Below are 19,940 nucleotides of genomic sequence, written 5' to 3'. Positions count from 1 at the left end.
TGTAATGAGCCGAGCACCTGTAACGAGCCATGCACCTGTAATGAGCCGAGCACCTGTAATGAGCCGCGCACATGTAAGGAGCCGCGCACCTGTAATGAGCCGAGCACCAGTAATGAGCCGCGCACCTGTAACGAGCCATGCACCTGTAATGAGCCGAGCACCTGTAATGAGCCGAGCACCTATAATGAGCCGAGCACCAGTAACGAGCCACACACCTGTAACGAGCCGAGCACCTGTAACGAGCCGTGCACCAGTAATGAGCCGAGCACCTGTAATGAGCCGCGCACCTGTAATGAGCCGAGCGCCTGTAATGAGCCGCGCACCTGTAATGAGCCGAGCACCTGTAATGAGCCGAGCACCTGTAATGAGCCACGCACCTGTAATGAGCCGAGCACCTGTAATGAGCCGAGCACCTGTAATGAGCCGAGCACCTGTAATGAGCCACGTACCTGTAATGAGCCGAGCACCTGTAATGAGCCGAGCACCTGTAATGAGCCGAGCACCTGTAATGAGCCGAGCACCTGTAATAAGCTGAGCACCTGTAATGAGCCGAGCACCTGTAATGAGCAGCGCACCTGTAATGAGCCGCGCACCTGAAACGTGCCGTGCATCAGTAATCAGCCGAGCACCTGTAACGAGCTGAGCACCTGTAACGAGCCATGCACCTGTAATGAGCCGCACACCTTTAACGAGCCGAGCACCTGTAATGAGCCGCGCACCTGTAATGAGCCGAGCACCTGTAACGAGCCGAGCACCTGTAGCGAGCCGAGCACCTGTAACGAGCCGAGCACCTGTAACGAGCTGAGCACCTGTAACGAGCCAAGCACCTGTAGTGAGCCGCTCACCTGTAGTGAGCCACGCACCTATAATGAGCCGCGCACCTGTAATAAGCTGAGCACCTGTAACGAGCCGAGCCCCTGTAACGAGCCGAGCACCTGTAGTGAGCCGCACACCTGTAATTAGCCGAGCACCTGTAATTAGCCGAGCACCTGTAACTAGCCGCGCACCTGTAATGAGCCGCGCACCTGTAATGAGCAACTGTAATGAGCCGCGCACCTGTAATTAGCCGAGCACCTGTAATTAGCCGAGCACCTGTAACTAGCCGCGCACCTTGTAATGAGCCGCGCACTTGTAATGATCCGAGCATCTGTTATAAGCCGAGCACATGTAATGAGCCGTGCGCCTGTAATGAGCCGAGCACCTGTAACGAGCCGAGCACCTGAAATGAGCCAAGCACCTGAAATGAGCCGAGTACCTGAAATGAGCCAAGCACCTGTAACGAGCCGAGCACCTGTAACGAGCCGAGCACCAGTAACGAGCCGCGCACCTGTAATAAGCCATGAACCTGTAATGAGCCGAGCACCAGTAATGAGCCGAGCACCTATAATGAGCCGAGCACCTGTAACGAGCCGAGCATCTGTAACGAGCCGAGCACCTGTAATAAGCCATGAACCTGTAATGAGCCGAGCACCAGTAATGAGCCGAGCACCTATAATGAGCCGAGCACCTGTAACGAGCCGAGCATCTGTAACGAGCCGTGCACCTGTAACAAGGCACGCACCTATAATGAGCCGAGCACCTGTAACGAGCCGAGCACCTATAACGAGCCGAGCACCTGTAATGAGCCACACACCTGTAATGAGCCGCGCACCTGTAATGAGCCGAGCACCTGTAATGAGCCGAGCACCTGTAATGAGCCGAGCACCAGTAACGAGCCGAGCACCTGTAACAAGGCACGCACCTATAATGAGCCGAGCACCTGTAACGAGCCGAGCACCTATAACGAGCCGAGCACCTGTAACGAGCCACGCACCTGTAATGAGCCGAGCACCAGTAACGAGCCATGCACCTGTAATGAGCCACGCACCTGTAATGAGCCGAGCACCAGTAACGAGCCGAGCACCTGTAATGAGCCGCGCACCTGTAATGAGCCGCGCACCTGTAATGAGCCGAGCACCTGTAATGAGCCGAGCACCTGTAATGAGCCGCGCACCTGTAATGAGCCGCGCACCTATAATGAGCCGAGCACCTGTAACGAGCCAAGCACCTATAACGAGCCGAGCACCTGTAACGAGCCACGCACCTGTAATGAGCCGAGCACCAGTAACGAGCCATGCACCTGTAATGAGCCACGCACCTGTAATGAGCCGCGCACCTGTAATGAGCCGCGCACCTATAATGAGCCGAGCACCTGTAACGAGCCGAGCACCTATAACGAGCCGAGCACCTGTAACGAGCCACGCACCTGTAATGAGCCGAGCACCAGTAACGAGCCATGCACCTGTAATGAGCCACGCACCTGTAATGAGCCGAGCACCAGTAACGAGCCATGCACCTGTAATGAGCCGAGCACCTGTAATGAGCCGAGCACCAGTAACGAGCCGCGCACCTATAATGAGCCGCGCACCTGTAATGAGCCGCGCACCAGTAACGAGCTGAGCACCAGTAACGAGCTGAGCACATGTAATGAGCCGCGCACCTGTAATGAGCCGCGCACCTGTAATGAGCCGAGCACAAGTAATGAGCCGAGCACCTGTAATGAGCCGAGCACCAGTAACGAGCCGAGCACCTGTAATGAGCCGAGCACCAGGACAGATTGATATACACTCCAGCGAAACAAGTAGAGATTTTGCAATTTGTGGGAAATTGGTACAAAAATTGGTAAGTTGCAGATATTTACTTCATAGAAAGATCACCATTAGTTCTGGAGACGCCGAACCCTGGGTGGGAGACCACGGAACCTGGGTGGGAGACCACGGAACCTGGGTGGGAGACCACGGACCCTGGGTGGGAGACCACGGACCCTGGGTGGGAGACCACGGACCCTGGGTGGGAGACGCTGGACCCTGGGTGGGAGACCACGGACCCTGGGTGGGAGACCACGGACCCTGGGTGGGAGACGCTGGACCCTGGGTGGTAGACCACGGACCCTGGGTGGGAGACCACGGACCCTGGGTGGGAGACCACGGAGCTTTCCCAGATACAGAGAGACCTAATGACAAAGACGACACAAAGCTGATGTTTACTTTACTTTATTATGAAGAGCAATTGTGATAAAAGCAGATAACTAAGCACTGCCTCCTGTCTACAAACACCAGCAGCTTCCTCGGGGGAGGGTCTGGAGGTCATATCCCACCCACGAGGAACATCTCCAGCTCAAATTCTGCTTTCTACTTTATTTTGAGCTCCTCCTTGCGTTGGCGCACTACGGAGGCCATCCATGTGGAGGTCAGCCTTCTGGCCACCTCCCAGCTGTAGCGCGGCTTGTATCCCAGATCCATGTGCGCTTTCTTGTAGGAGAAGGTGAAGGTGGTGTTCAGTAGGATCAGCAGGTGCCTGGTGAACGGTGGCACAAATCTGAAGAAAGGACGAAGCAGAAAACTGGCCAACTCCATCAATGAGGCCACAAAGTAGAGCAGTGGATAGGGCATGGCCAGCTGACCCTCCACCCCCAGGCCCAGCTCCCGGCCCAGAGCATGGTTCAGGTCTGAGTAGCTCATGTGGGGGGTGTCATCGCAGACGTAGTAGACATTTCCTGCCATCTTCTTGGCTGTGTCTGGGTCCTTCATTGCCCGAGCTGCCATAACATGGGCCCACGCCACGTTCCCCACGTAGACTGGATTGGCCAACGCTTCTTTCTTAGAGATTCGGTGAAAGATGCCCCCATTCTGGAGTGCCTGGTCCAGGTGCAGCTGGAGAAATTGGGACCCTTCACCAAATATATAGGTGGGCCGCAGTGAGCAGGTGATCAGGGACCCTCCATTGTGGAGATCACGACCACTGGCCCGCAGCACGGCCCGCTCCGCCTGCTTCTTACTTTCTCCATAGCAGAACCCCAGTGTACTCTCATACTCCAGCTCCTCGTGTCCATTCACTATGGGGACCCCACTTGTGTTTGGCCCCACAACCTCCATACTGCTGGTGTATATAAAATACCGCACGTTGCTCTGCACGCAACACTCCAAGAGGCGCTGGGTGCCTGAAACAGGACAAAAAAAAAGAGAGTAAAAAACAGAAAAACAGAGGAAGAAAAGATATGAAAGAAAGAGAGAAAAAGAGAGAAAGGGAAAAAAGAGAAAGAACAAGTAAAAACAAGAGAAACACGAAAGAGGCAGTATTATAGCAGTTATATTCTTGTACATAGGGGCAGTATTATAGTAGTTATATTCTTGTACATAGGGGCAGTATTATAGTAGTTATATTCTTGTACATAGGGGCAGTATTATAGTAGTTATATTCCTGAACATAGGGGCAGTATTATAGTAGTTATATTCTTGTACATAGGGGCAGTATTATAGTAGTTATATTCCTGAACATAGGGGCAGTATTATAGTAGTTATATTCTTGTACATAGGGGCAGTATTATAGTAGTTATATTCTTGTACATAGGGGCAGTATTATAGTAGTTATATTCTTGTACATAGGGGCAGTATTATAGTAGTTATATTCTTGTACATAGGGGCAGTATTATAGTAGTTATATTCTTGTACATAGGAGCAGTATTATAGTAGTTATATTCTTGTACATAGGAGCAGTATTATAGTAGTTATATTCATGTACATAGGAGCAGTATTATAGTAGTTATATTCTTGTACATAGGAGCAGTATTATAGTAGTTATATTCTTGTACATAGGAGCAGGATTATAGTAGTTATATTCTTGTACATAGGAGCAGGATTATAGTAGTTATATTCTTGTACATAGGAGCAGTATTATAGTAGTTATATTCTTGTACATAGGAGCAGGATTATAGTAGTTATATTCTTGTACATAGGAGCAGTATTATAGGAGTTATATTCTTGTACATAGGAGCAGTATTATAGCAGTTATATTCTTGTACATAGGAGCAGTATTATAGCAGTTATATTCTTGTACATAGGAGCAGGATTATAGTAGTTATATTCTTGTACATAGGAGCAATATTATAGTAGTTATATTCTTGTACATAGGAGCAGGATTATAGTAGTTATATTCTTGTACATAGGAGCAGTATTATAGCAGTTATATTCTTGTACATAGGAGCAATATTATAGTAGTTATATTCTTGTATATAGGAGCAGTATTATAGTAGTTATATTCTTGGACAAAGGGGCAGTATTATAGTAGTTATATTCTTGTACATATGAGCAGTATTATAGTAGTTATATTCTTGTACATAGGAGCAGTATTATAGCAGTTATATTCTTGTACATAGGAGCAGTATTATAGTAGTTATATTCTTGTATATAGGAGCAGTATTATAGTAGGTATATTCTTGGACAAAGGGGCAGTATTATAGTAGTTATATTCTTGTACATAGGGGCAGTATTATAGTAGTTATATTGTTGTACATAGGGACAGTATTATAGTAGTTATATTCATGTACATATGAGCAGTATTATAGTAGTTATATTCTTGTACATAGGAGCAGTATTATAGCAGTTATATTCTTGTACATAGGAGCAGTATTATAGTAGTTATATTCTTGTATATAGGAGCAGTATTATAGTAGTTATATTCTTGGACAAAGGGGCAGTATTATAGTAGTTATATTCTTGTACATAGGAGCAGTATTATAGTAGTTATATTCTTGTACATAGGGGCAGTATTATAGTAGTTATATTGTTGTACATAGGGACAGTATTATAGTAGTTATATTCTTGTAGATAGGAGCAGTATTATAGTAGTTATATTCTTGTACATAGGAGCAGTGTTATAGTAGTTATATTCTTGTACATAGGAGCAGTATTATAGTAGTTATATTCTTGTACATAGGGGCAGTATTATAGTAGTTATATTCTTGTACATAGGGGCAGTATTATAGTAGTTATATTCTTGTACATAGGGGCAGTATTATAGTAGTTATATTCTTGTACATAGGAGCAGTATTATAGTAGTTATATTCTTGTACATAGGAGCAGTATTATAGTAGTTATATTCTTGTACATAGGAGCAGTATTATAGTAGTTATATTCTTGTACATAGGAGCAGTATTATAGTAGTTATATTCTTGTACATAGGAGCAGGATTATAGTAGTTATATTCTTGTACATAGGAGCAGGATTATAGTAGTTATATTCTTGTACATAGGAGCAGTATTATAGTAGTTATATTCTTGTACATAGGAGCAGGATTATAGTAGTTATATTCTTGTACATAGGAGCAGGATTATAGTAGTTATATTCTTGTACATAGGAGCAGTATTATAGCAGTTATATTCTTGTACATAGGAGCAGGATTATAGTAGTGATATTCTTGTACATAGGAGCAATATTATAGTAGTTATATTCATGTACATAGGAGCAGGATTATAGTAGTTATATTCTTGTACATAGGAGCAGGATTATAGTAGTTATATTCTTGTACATAGGAGCAGTATTATAGTAGTTATATTCTTGTACATAGGAGCAGGATTATAGTAGTTATATTCTTGTACATAGGAGCAGGATTATAGTAGTTATATTCTTGTACATAGGAGCAGTATTATAGCAGTTATATTCTTGTACATAGGAGCAGGATTATAGTAGTTATATTCTTGTACATAGGAGCAATATTATAGTAGTTATATTCTTGTACATAGGAGCAGTATTATAGTAGTTATATTCTTGTACATAGGAGCAGTATTATAGCAGTTATATTCTTGTACATAGGAGCAATATTATAGTAGTTATATTCTTGTATATAGGAGCAGTATTATAGTAGTTATATTCTTGGACAAAGGGGCAGTATTATAGTAGTTATATTCTTGTACATATGAGCAGTATTATAGTAGTTATATTCTTGTACATAGGAGCAGTATTATAGCAGTTATATTCTTGTACATAGGAGCAGTATTATAGTAGTTATATTCTTGTATATAGGAGCAGTATTATAGTAGTTATATTCTTGGACAAAGGGGCAGTATTATAGTAGCTATATTCTTGTAGATAGGGGCAGTATTATAGTAGTTATATTGTTGTACATAGGGACAGTATTATAGTAGTTATATTCATGTACATATGAGCAGTATTATAGTAGTTATATTCTTGTACATAGGAGCAGTATTATAGCAGTTATATTCTTGTACATAGGAGCAGTATTATAGTAGTTATATTCTTGTATATAGGAGCAGTATTATAGTAGTTATATTCTTGGACAAAGGGGAAGTATTATTGTAGTTATATTCTTGTACATAGGAGCAGTATTATAGTAGTTATATTCTTGTACATAGGGGCAGTATTATAGTAGTTATATTGTTGTACATAGGGACAGTATTATAGTAGTTATATTCTTGTAGATAGGAGCAGTATTATAGTAGCTATATTCTTGTACATAGGAGCAGTATTATAGTAGTTATATTCTTGTACATAGGAGCAGTATTATAGTAGTTATATTCTTGTACATTGGAGCAGTATTATAGTAGTTATATTCTTGTACATAGGAGCAGTATTATAGTAGTTATATTCTTGTACATAGGAGCAGTATTATAGTAGTTATATTCTTGTACATAGGAGCAGTATTATAGTAGTTATATTCTTGTACATAGGGGCAGTATTATAGTAATTATATTCTTGTACATAGGAGCAGTATTATAGTAGTTATATTCTTGGACATAGGAGCAGTATTATAGTCGTTATATTGTTGTACATAGGGGCAGTATTATAGTAGTTATATTGTTGTACATAGGGGCAGTATTATAGTAGTTATATTCTTGTACATAGGAGCAGTATTATAGTAGTTATATTCTTGTACATAGGGACAGTATTATAGTAGTTATATTCTTGTACATAGGGGCAGTATTATAGTAGTTATATTCTTGTACACTGGAGCAGTATTATAGTAATTATATTCCTGTACATAGGGGCAGTATTATAGTAGTTATATTCTTGTACATAGGGGGCAGTATTATAGGAGTTATATTCTTGTACATTGGAGCAGTATTATAGTAGTTATATTCTTGTACATAGGGGCAGTATTATAGTAGTTATATTCTTGTACATTGGAGCAGTATTATAGTAGTTATATTCTTGTACATAGGGACAGTATTATAGTAGTTATATTCTTGTACATAGGGGCAGTATTATAGTAGTTATATTTTTGTACATAGGGGCAGTATTATAGTAGTTATATTCTTGTACATAGGGGCAGTATTATAGTAGTTATATTGTTGTACATAGGGACAGTATTATAGTAGTTATATTCATGTACATATGAGCAGTATTATAGTAGTTATATTCTTGTACATAGGAGCAGTATTATAGCAGTTATATTCTTGTACATAGGAGCAGTATTATAGTAGTTATATTCTTGTATATAGGAGCAGTATTATAGTAGTTATATTCTTGGACAAAGGGGCAGTATTATAGTAGTTATATTCTTGTACATAGGAGCAGTATTATAGTAGTTATATTCTTGTACATAGGGGCAGTATTATAGTAGTTATATTGTTGTACATAGGGACAGTATTATAGTAGTTATATTCTTGTAGATAGGAGCAGTATTATAGTAGTTATATTCTTGTACATAGGAGCAGTGTTATAGTAGTTATATTCTTGTACATAGGAGCAGTATTATAGTAGTTATATTCTTGTACATAGGGGCAGTATTATAGTAGTTATATTCTTGTACATAGGGGCAGTATTATAGTAGTTATATTCTTGTACATAGGGGCAGTATTATAGTAGTTATATTCTTGTACATAGGAGCAGTATTATAGTAGTTATATTCTTGTACATAGGAGCAGTATTATAGTAGTTATATTCTTGTACATAGGAGCAGTATTATAGTAGTTATATTCTTGTACATAGGAGCAGTATTATAGTAGTTATATTCTTGTACATAGGAGCAGGATTATAGTAGTTATATTCTTGTACATAGGAGCAGGATTATAGTAGTTATATTCTTGTACATAGGAGCAGTATTATAGTAGTTATATTCTTGTACATAGGAGCAGGATTATAGTAGTTATATTCTTGTACATAGGAGCAGGATTATAGTAGTTATATTCTTGTACATAGGAGCAGTATTATAGCAGTTATATTCTTGTACATAGGAGCAGGATTATAGTAGTGATATTCTTGTACATAGGAGCAATATTATAGTAGTTATATTCATGTACATAGGAGCAGGATTATAGTAGTTATATTCTTGTACATAGGAGCAGGATTATAGTAGTTATATTCTTGTACATAGGAGCAGTATTATAGTAGTTATATTCTTGTACATAGGAGCAGGATTATAGTAGTTATATTCTTGTACATAGGAGCAGGATTATAGTAGTTATATTCTTGTACATAGGAGCAGTATTATAGCAGTTATATTCTTGTACATAGGAGCAGGATTATAGTAGTTATATTCTTGTACATAGGAGCAATATTATAGTAGTTATATTCTTGTACATAGGAGCAGTATTATAGTAGTTATATTCTTGTACATAGGAGCAGTATTATAGCAGTTATATTCTTGTACATAGGAGCAATATTATAGTAGTTATATTCTTGTATATAGGAGCAGTATTATAGTAGTTATATTCTTGGACAAAGGGGCAGTATTATAGTAGTTATATTCTTGTACATATGAGCAGTATTATAGTAGTTATATTCTTGTACATAGGAGCAGTATTATAGCAGTTATATTCTTGTACATAGGAGCAGTATTATAGTAGTTATATTCTTGTATATAGGAGCAGTATTATAGTAGTTATATTCTTGGACAAAGGGGCAGTATTATAGTAGCTATATTCTTGTAGATAGGGGCAGTATTATAGTAGTTATATTGTTGTACATAGGGACAGTATTATAGTAGTTATATTCATGTACATATGAGCAGTATTATAGTAGTTATATTCTTGTACATAGGAGCAGTATTATAGCAGTTATATTCTTGTACATAGGAGCAGTATTATAGTAGTTATATTCTTGTATATAGGAGCAGTATTATAGTAGTTATATTCTTGGACAAAGGGGAAGTATTATTGTAGTTATATTCATGTACATAGGAGCAGTATTATAGTAGTTATATTCTTGTACATAGGGGCAGTATTATAGTAGTTATATTGTTGTACATAGGGACAGTATTATAGTAGTTATATTCTTGTAGATAGGAGCAGTATTATAGTAGTTATATTCTTGTACATAGGAGCAGTATTATAGTAGTTATATTCTTGTACATAGGAGCAGTATTATAGTAGTTATATTCTTGTACATAGGGGCAGTATTATAGTAATTATATTCTTGTACATAGGAGCAGTATTATAGTAGTTATATTCTTGGACATAGGAGCAGTATTATAGTCGTTATATTGTTGTACATAGGGGCAGTATTATAGTAGTTATATTGTTGTACATAGGGGCAGTATTATAGTAGTTATATTCTTGTACATAGGAGCAGTATTATAGTAGTTATATTCTTGTACATAGGGACAGTATTATAGTAGTTATATTCTTGTACATAGGGGCAGTATTATAGTAGTTATATTCTTGTACACTGGAGCAGTATTATAGTAATTATATTCCTGTACATAGGGGCAGTATTATAGTAGTTATATTCTTGTACATAGGGGGCAGTATTATAGGAGTTATATTCTTGTACATTGGAGCAGTATTATAGTAGTTATATTCTTGTACATAGGGGCAGTATTATAGTAGTTATATTCTTGTACATTGGAGCAGTATTATAGTAGTTATATTCTTGTACATAGGGACAGTATTATAGTAGTTATATTCTTGTACATAGGGGCAGTATTATAGTAGTTATATTTTTGTACATAGGGGCAGTATTATAGTAGTTATATTCTTGTACATAGGAGCAGTATTATAATAGTTATACTCTTGTACATAGGGGGCAGTATTATAGTAGTTATATTCTTGTACATAGTAGCAGTATTATAGTAGTTATATTCTTGTACATAGGAGCAGTATTATAGTAGTTATATTCTTGTACACTGGAGCAGTATTATAGTAATTATATTCCTGTATAGGGGCAGTATTATAGTAGTTATATTCTTGTACATAGGGGCAGTATTATAGTAGTTATATTCTTGTACATTGGAGCAGTATTATAGTAGTTATATTCTTGTACATAGGGACAGTATTATAGTAGTTATATTCTTGTACATAGGGGCAGTATTATAGTAGTTATATTCTTGTACATAGGGGCAGTATTATAGTAGTTATATTCTTGTACATAGGAGCAGTATTATAATAGTTATACTCTTGTACATAGGGGGCAGTATTATAGTAGTTATATTCTTGTACATAGTAGCAGTATTATAGTAGTTATATTCTTGTACATAGGAGCAGTATTATAGTAGTTATATTCTTGTACACTGGAGCAGTATTATAGTAATTATATTCCTGTACATAGGGGCAGTATTATAGTAGTTATATTCTTGTACATAGGAGCAGTATTATAGTAGTTATATTCTTGTACATTGGAGCAGTATTATAGTAGTTATATTCTTGTACATAGGGACAGTATTATAGTAGTTATATTCTTGTACATAGGGGCAGTATTATAGTAGTTATATTTTTGTACATTGGAGCAGTATTATAGTAGTTATATTCTTGTACATAGGGACAGTATTATAGTAGTTATATTCTTGTACATAGGGACAGTATTATAGTAGTTATATTCTTGTACATAGGGGCAGTATTATAGCAGTTATATTCTTGTACATATGGGCAGTATTATAGTAGTTATATTTTTGTACATAGGGGCAGTATTATAGTAGTTATATTCTTGTACATAGGAGCAGTATTATAATAGTTATACTCTTGTACATAGGGGGCAGTATTATAGTAGTTATATTCTTGTACATAGTAGCAGTATTATAGTAGTTATATTCTTGTATATAGGAGCAGTATTATAGTAGTTATATTCTTGTGCACTGGAGCAGTATTATAGTAATTATATTCCTGTACATAGGGGCAGTATTATAGTAGTTATATTCTTGTACATAGGGGCAGTATTATAGTAGTTATATTCTTGTACATTGGAGCAGTATTATAGTAGTTATATTCTTGTACATAGGGACAGTATTATAGTAGTTATATTCTTGTACATAGGGGCAGTATTATAGTAGTTATATTCTTGTACATAGGGGCAGTATTATAGTAGTTATATTCTTGTACATAGGAGCAGTATTACAATAGTTATACTCTTGTACATAGGGGGCAGTATTATAGTAGTTATATTCTTGTACATAGTAGCAGTATTATAGTAGTTATATTCTTGTACATAGGAGCAGTATTATAGTAGTTATATTCTTGTACACTGGAGCAGTATTATAGTAATTATATTCCTGTACATAGGGGCAGTATTATAGTAGTTATATTCTTGTACATAGGAGCAGTATTATAGTAGTTATATTCTTGTACATTGGAGCAGTATTATAGTAGTTATATTCTTGTACATTGGAGCAGTATTATAGTAGTTATATTCTTGTACATTGGAGCAGTATTATAGTAGTTATATTCTTGTACATAGGGACAGTATTATAGTAGTTATATTCTTGTACATAGGGGCAGTATTATAGTAGTTATATTTTTGTACATTGGAGCAGTATTATAGTAGTTATATTCTTGTACATAGGGACAGTATTATAGTAGTTATCTTCTTGTACATAGGGACAGTATTATAGTAGTTATATTCTTGTACATAGGGGCAGTATTATAGCAGTTATATTATTGTACATTGGAGCAGTATTATAGTAGTTATATTCTTGTACATAGGGACAGTATTATAGTAGTTATATTCTTGTACATAGGGGCAGTATTATAGTAGTTATATTCTTGTACATAGGGGCAGTATTATAATAGTTATATTCTTGTACATAGGAGCAGTATTATAATAGTTATACTCTTGTACATAGGGGGCAGTATTATAGTAGTTATATTCTTGTACATAGGAGCAGTATTATAGTAGTTATATTCTTGTACATAGGGGCAGTATTATAGTAGTTATATTTTTGTACATAGGGGCAGTATTATAGTAGTTATATTCTTGTACATAGGAGCAGTATTATAATAGTTATACTCTTGTACATAGGGGGCAGTATTATAGTAGTTATATTCTTGTACATAGTAGCAGTATTATAGTAGTTATATTTTTGTACATAGGGGGCAGTATTATAGTAGTTATATTATTGTACATAGGGGCAGTATTATAGTAGTTATATTCATGTACATATGAGCAGTATTATAGTAGTTATATTCTTGTACATAGGAGCAGTATTATAGCAGTTATATTCTTGTACATAGGAGCAGTATTATAGTAGTTATATTCTTGTATATAGGAGCAGTATTATAGTAGTTATATTCTTGGACAAAGGGGCAGTATTATAGTAGTTATATTCTTGTACATAGGAGCAGTATTATAGTAGTTATATTCTTGTACATAGGGGCAGTATTATAGTAGTTATATTGTTGTACATAGGGACAGTATTATAGTAGTTATATTCTTGTAGATAGGAGCAGTATTATAGTAGTTATATTCTTGTACATAGGAGCAGTATTATCTATATATATAATTGCCTAAGAGTTTCTCCGTCTGTCTGTCTTTCTGTCTGTCTGTCTGTCTGTCTGTCTGTCTGTCCTGGAAATCCCGGCTCTCTGATTGGTCGAGGCCGCCAGGCCTCGACCAATCAGAGACCGGCACAGCATCGACGAAGAAATCCCACGACTCTGATTGGTCGAGGCCGCCACTTCTGTATTGATCAGTCCTCCTGACACTTCTGTATTGATCAGTCCTCCTGACACTTCTATATTGATCAGTCCTCCTGATACCTCTATATTGATCAGTCCTCCTGACACTTCTATATTGATCAGTCCTCCTGACACTTCTATATTGATCAGTCCTCCTGATACCTCTATATTGATCAGTCCTCCTGACACTTCTATATTGATCAGTCCTCCTGACACTTCAATATTGATCAGTCCTCCTGACACTTCTATATTGATCAGTCCTCCTGACACTTCTATATTGATCAGTCCTCCTGACACTTCTATATTGATCAGTCCTCCTGACACTTCAATATTGATCAGTCCTCCTGACACTTCTATATTGATAAGTCCTCCTGACACTTCTATATTGATCAGTCCTCCTGACACTTCTATATTGATCAGTCCTCCTGACACTTCAATATTGATCAGTCCTCCTGACACTTCAATATTGATCAGTCCTCCTGATACCTCTATATTGATCAGTCCTCCTGACACTTCTATATTGATCAGTCCTCCTGATACCTCTATATTGATCAGTCCTCCTGACACTTCTATATTGATCAGTCCTCCTGATACCTCTATATTGATCAGTCCTCCGGACATTCTATATTGAACAGTCCTCCTGATACCTCTATATTGATCAGTCCTCCTGACACTTCTATATTGATCAGTCCTCCTGACACTTCTATATTGATCAGTCCTCCTGTCACTTCTATATTGATCAGTCCTCCTGACACTTCTATATTGATCAGTCCTCCTGACACTTCTATATTGATCAGTCCTCCTGACACTTCTATATTGATCAGTCCTCCAGACACTTCTATATTGATCAGTCCTCCTGACACTTCTATATTGATCAGTCCTCCTGATACCTCTATATTGATCAGTCCTCCTGACACTTCTATATTGATCAGTCCTCCTGATACCTCTATATTGATCAGTCCTCCTGACATTCTATATTGATCAGTCCTCCTGACACTTCTATATTGATCAGTCCTCCTGATACCTCTATATTGATCAGTCCTCCTGACACTTCTATATTGATCAGTCCTCCTGACACTTCTATATTGATCAGTCCTCCTGATACCTCTATATTGATCAGTCCTCCTGACACTTCTATATTGATCAGTCCTCCTGACACTTCTATATTGATCAGTCCTCCTGACACTTCTATATTGATCAGTCCTCCTGATGCCTCTATATTGATCAGTCCTCCTGACAGTCCTCCTGACACTTCAATATTGATCAGTCCTCCTGACACTTCAATATTGATCAGTCCTCCTGACACTTCTATATTGATCAGTCCTCCTGACACTTCTATATTGATCAGTCCTCCTGACACTTCTATATTGATCAGTCCTCCTGATACCTCTATATTGATCAGTCCTCCTGACACTTCTATATTGATCAGTCCTCCTGACACTTCTATATTGATCAGTCCTCCTGATACCTCTATATTGATCAGTCCTCCTGACACTTCTATATTGATCAGTCCTCCTGATACCTCTATATTGATCAGTCCTCCTGACATTCTATATTGATCAGTCCTCCTGACACTTCTATATTGATCAGTCCTCCTGATACCTCTATATTGATCAGTCCTCCTGACACTTCTATATTGATCAGTCCTCCTGACACTTCTATATTGATCAGTCCTCCTGATACCTCTATATTGATCAGTCCTCCTGACACTTCTATATTGATCAGTCCTCCTGACACTTCTATATAATAATAATAATAATAATAATTTTTATTTATATAGCGCCAACACTATATTGATCAGTCCTGACACTTCTATATTGATCAGTCCTCCTGATACCTCTATATTGATCAGTCCTCCTGACAGTTTTCCTGACACTTCTATATTGATCAGTCCTCCTGACACTTCAATATTGATCAGTCCTCCTGACACTTCTATATTGATCAGTCCTCCTGACACTTCTATATTGATCAGTCCTCCTGACACTTCTATATTGATCAGTCCTCCTGACACTTCAATATTGATCAGTCCTCCTGACACTTCTATATTGATCAGTCCTCCTGACACTTCTATATTGATCTGTCCTCCTGACACTTCAATATTGATCAGTCCTCCTGACACTTCTATATTGATTAGTCCTCCTGACACTTCTATATTGATCAGTCTTCCTGACACTTCTATATTGATCAGTCCTCCTGACACTTCTATATTGATCAGTCCTCCTGATACCTCTATATTGATCAGTCCTCCTGACACTTCTATATTGATCAGTCCTCCTGATACCTCTATATTGATCAGTCCTCCTGACATTCTATATTGATCAGTCCTCCTGATACCTCTATATTGATCAGTCCTCCTGACACTTCTATATTGATCAGTCCTCCTGACACTTCTATATTGATCAGTCCTCCTGACACTTCAATATTGATCAGTCCTCCTGACACTTCTATATTGATCAGTCCTCCTGACACTTCTATATTGATCAGTCCTCCTGACACTTCTATATTGATCAGTCCTCCTGACACTTCTATATTGAACAGTCCTCCTGATACCTCTATATTGATCAGTCCTCCTGACACTTCTATATTGATCAGTCCTCCTGATACCTCTATATTGATCAGTCCTCCTGACACTTCTATATTGATCAGTCCTCCTGACACTTCAATATTGATCAGTCCTCCTGACACTTCTATATTGATCAGTCCTCCTGACACTTCTATATTGATCAGTCCTCCTGACACTTCTATATTGAACAGTCCTCCTGACACTTCTATATTGATCAGTCCTCCTGACACTTCTATATTGATCAGTCCTCCTGACACTTCAATATTGATCAGTCCTCCTGACACTTCTATATTGATCAGTCCTCCTGATACCTCTATATTGATCTGTCCTCCTGACACTTCAATATTGATCAGTCCTCCTGACACTTCTATATTGATTAGTCCTCCTGACACTTCTATATTGATCAGTCTTCCTGACACTTCTATATTGATCAGTCCTCCTGATACCTCTATATTGATCAGTCCTCCTGACACTTCTATATTGATCAGTCCTCCTGATACCTCTATATTGATCAGTCCTCCTGATACCTCTATATTGATCAGTCCTCCTGATACCTCTATATTGATCAGTCCTCCTGACACTTCTATATGATCAGTCCTCCTGACACTTCTATATTGATCAGTCCTCCTGACACTCCTATATTAATCAGTCCTCCTGACACTTCTATATTGATCAGTCCTCCTGACACTTCTATATTGATCAGTCCTCCTGACACTTCTATATTGATCAGTCCTCCTCACACTTCTGTATTGATCAGTCCTCCTGACACTTCTATATTGAACAGTCCTCCTGATACCTCTATATTGATCAGTCCTCCTGACACTTCTATATTGATCAGTCCTCCTGACACTTCTATATTGATCAGTCCTCCTGACACTTCAATATTGATCAGTCCTCCTGACACTTCTATATTGATCAGTCCTCCTGACACCTCTATATTGATCAGTCCTCCTGACACTTCTATATTGATCAGTCCTCCTGACACTTCAATATTGATCAGTCCTCCTGACACTTCTATATTGATCAGTCCTCCTGATACCTCTATATTGATCAGTCCTCCTGACACTTCTGTATTGATCAGTCCTCCTGACACTTCTATATTGATCAGTCCTCCTGATACTTCTATATTGATCAGTCCTCCTGACACTTCTATATTGATCAGTCCTCCTGACACTTCTATATTGATCAGTCCTCCTGACACTTCTATATTGATCAGTCCTCCTGATACTTCTATATTGATCAGTCCTCCTGACACCTCTATATTGATAAATCCTCCTGACACTTCTATATTGATCAGTCCTCCTGACACTTCTATATTGATCAGTCCTCCTGACACTTCTATATTGATCAGTCCTCCTGATACCTCTATATTGATCAGTCCTCCTGACACTTCTATATTGATCAGTCCTCCTGATACCTCTATATTGATCAGTCCTCCTGACACTTCTATATTGATCAGTCCTCCTGACACTTCTATATTGATCAGTCCTCCTGACACTTCTATATTGATCAGTCCTCCTGATACTTCTATATTGATCAGTCCTCCTGACACCTCTATATTGATCAGTCCTCCTGACACCTCTATATTGATAAATCCTCCTGACACTTCTATATTGATCAGTCCTCCTGACACTTCTATATTGATCAGTCCTCCTGATACTTCTATATTGATCAGTCCTCCTGACACCTCTATATTGATAAATCCTCCTGACACTTCTATATTGATCAGTCCTCCTGACACTTCTATATTGATCATTCCTCCTGACACTTCTGTATTGATCAGTCCTCCTGACACTTCTATATTGATCAGTCCTCCTGATACTTCTATATTGATCAGTCCTCCTGACACCTCTATATTGATCAGTCCTCCTGACACCTCTATATTGATAAATCCTCCTGACACTTCTATATTGATCAGTCCTCCTGACACTTCTATATTGATCAGTCCTCCTGACATTCTATATTGATCAGTCCTCCTGACACTTCTGTATTGATCAGTCCTCCTGACACTTCTATATTGATCAGTCCTCCTGACACTTCTGTATTGATCATTCCTCCTGACACTTCTATATTGATCAGTCCTCCTGATACCTCTATATTGATCAGTCCTCCTGACACTTCTATATTGATCAGTCCTCCTGACACCTCTATATTGATCAGTCCTCCTGACACTTCTATATTGATCAGTCTTCCTGACACTTCTATATTGATCAGTCCTCCTGACACTTCTATATTGATCAGTCCTCCTGACACTTCTATATTGATCAGTCCTCCTGACACCTCTATATTGATCAGTCCTCCTGACACTTCTATATTGATCAGTCCTCCTGACACTTCTATATTGATCAGTCCTCCTGACACTTCTATATTGATCAGTCCTCCTGACACTTCTATATTGATCAGTCCTCCTCGACCAATCAGCGACGGGCACAGCAACGATGATGTCATAAAGGACGTAGAAATCCCACGTTTCTGATTCAGCGACGGGCACAGTATCGACGTAGATGTCATAATGGTTGCCATGGCGACGATGATGTCATAAAGGTTGCTTCGACCAATCAGGGACGGGAACAGTCTGACGCGAATTCTGGAATCCTCATTGTCCATATACTACGGGGACATGCATATTCTAGAATACCCGATGTGTCTGTCTGTCTGTCTGTCCTGGAAATCCCGGCTCTCTGATTGGTCGAGGCCGCCAGGCCTCGACCAATCAGAGACCGGCACAGCATCGACGTAGAAATCCCGCGTCTCTGATTGACACTTCTATATTGATCAGTCCTCCTGACACTTCTATATTGATCAGTCCTCCTGACACCTCTATATTGATCAGTCCTCCTGACACTTCTATATTGATCAGTCCTCCTGACACTTCTATATTGATCAGTCCTCCTGACACCTCTATATTGATCAGTCCTCCTGACACTTCTATATTGATCAGTCCTCCTGATACCTCTATATTGATCAGTCCTCCTGACACTTCTATATTGATCAGTCCTCCTGATACCTCTATATTGATCAGTCCTCCTGACACTTCTATATTGATCAGTCCTCCTGATACCTTATATTCTTGTACATAGGAGCAGTATTATAGTAGTTATATTCTTGTACATAGGAGCAGTATTATAGTAGTTATATTCTTGTACATAGGAGCAGTATTATAGTAGTTATATTCTTGTACATAGGAGCAGTATTATAGTAGTTATATTCTTGTACATAGGAGCAGTATTATAGTAGTTATATTCTTGTACATAGGGGCAGTATTATAGTAGTTATATTCTTGTACATAGGAGCAGTATTATAGTAGTTATATTCTTGTACATAGGGACAGTATTATAGTAGTTATATTCTTGTACATAGGAGCAGTATTATAGTAGTTATATTCTTGTACATAGGAGCAGTATTATAGTAGTTATATTCTTGTACATAGGGGCAGTATTATAGTAGTTATATTCTTGTACATAGGAGCAGTATTATAGTAGTTATATTCTTGTACATAGGGACAGTATTATAGTAGTTATATTCCTGTACATAGGGGCAGTATTATAGTAGTTATATTCTTGTACATAGGGGCAGTATTATAGTAGTTATATTCTTGTACATAGGGGGCAGTATTATAGGAGTTATATTCTTGTACATTGGAGCAGTATTATAGTAGTTATATTCTTGTACATAGGGACAGTATTATAGTAGTTATATTCTTGTACATAGGGGCAG

General features: G+C 38.5%; 1 protein-coding gene across 1 annotated transcript in view; it reads right to left on the bottom strand.

Moving 5' to 3' along the window:
• Nucleotides 1–3,015: 3,015 nt before the first annotated feature.
• LOC138672468 (3 beta-hydroxysteroid dehydrogenase/Delta 5-->4-isomerase-like) overlaps nt 3,016–19,940 on the bottom strand; it is an 83,436-nt gene continuing 66,511 nt past the window's right edge. The window contains exon 3 of the mRNA XM_069760457.1: nt 3,016–3,979. Within this exon, the coding sequence (XP_069616558.1) occupies nt 3,171–3,979 (809 nt within the window). The 3' untranslated portion in view covers nt 3,016–3,170. The remainder of the gene's footprint in view (nt 3,980–19,940) is intronic.

Source organism: Ranitomeya imitator, chromosome 3, assembly GCF_032444005.1.
Source record: "Ranitomeya imitator isolate aRanImi1 chromosome 3, aRanImi1.pri, whole genome shotgun sequence".
Lineage (NCBI taxonomy): Eukaryota > Metazoa > Chordata > Amphibia > Anura > Dendrobatidae > Ranitomeya > Ranitomeya imitator.
This window is presented reverse-complemented; position numbering and strand designations above follow the sequence as displayed.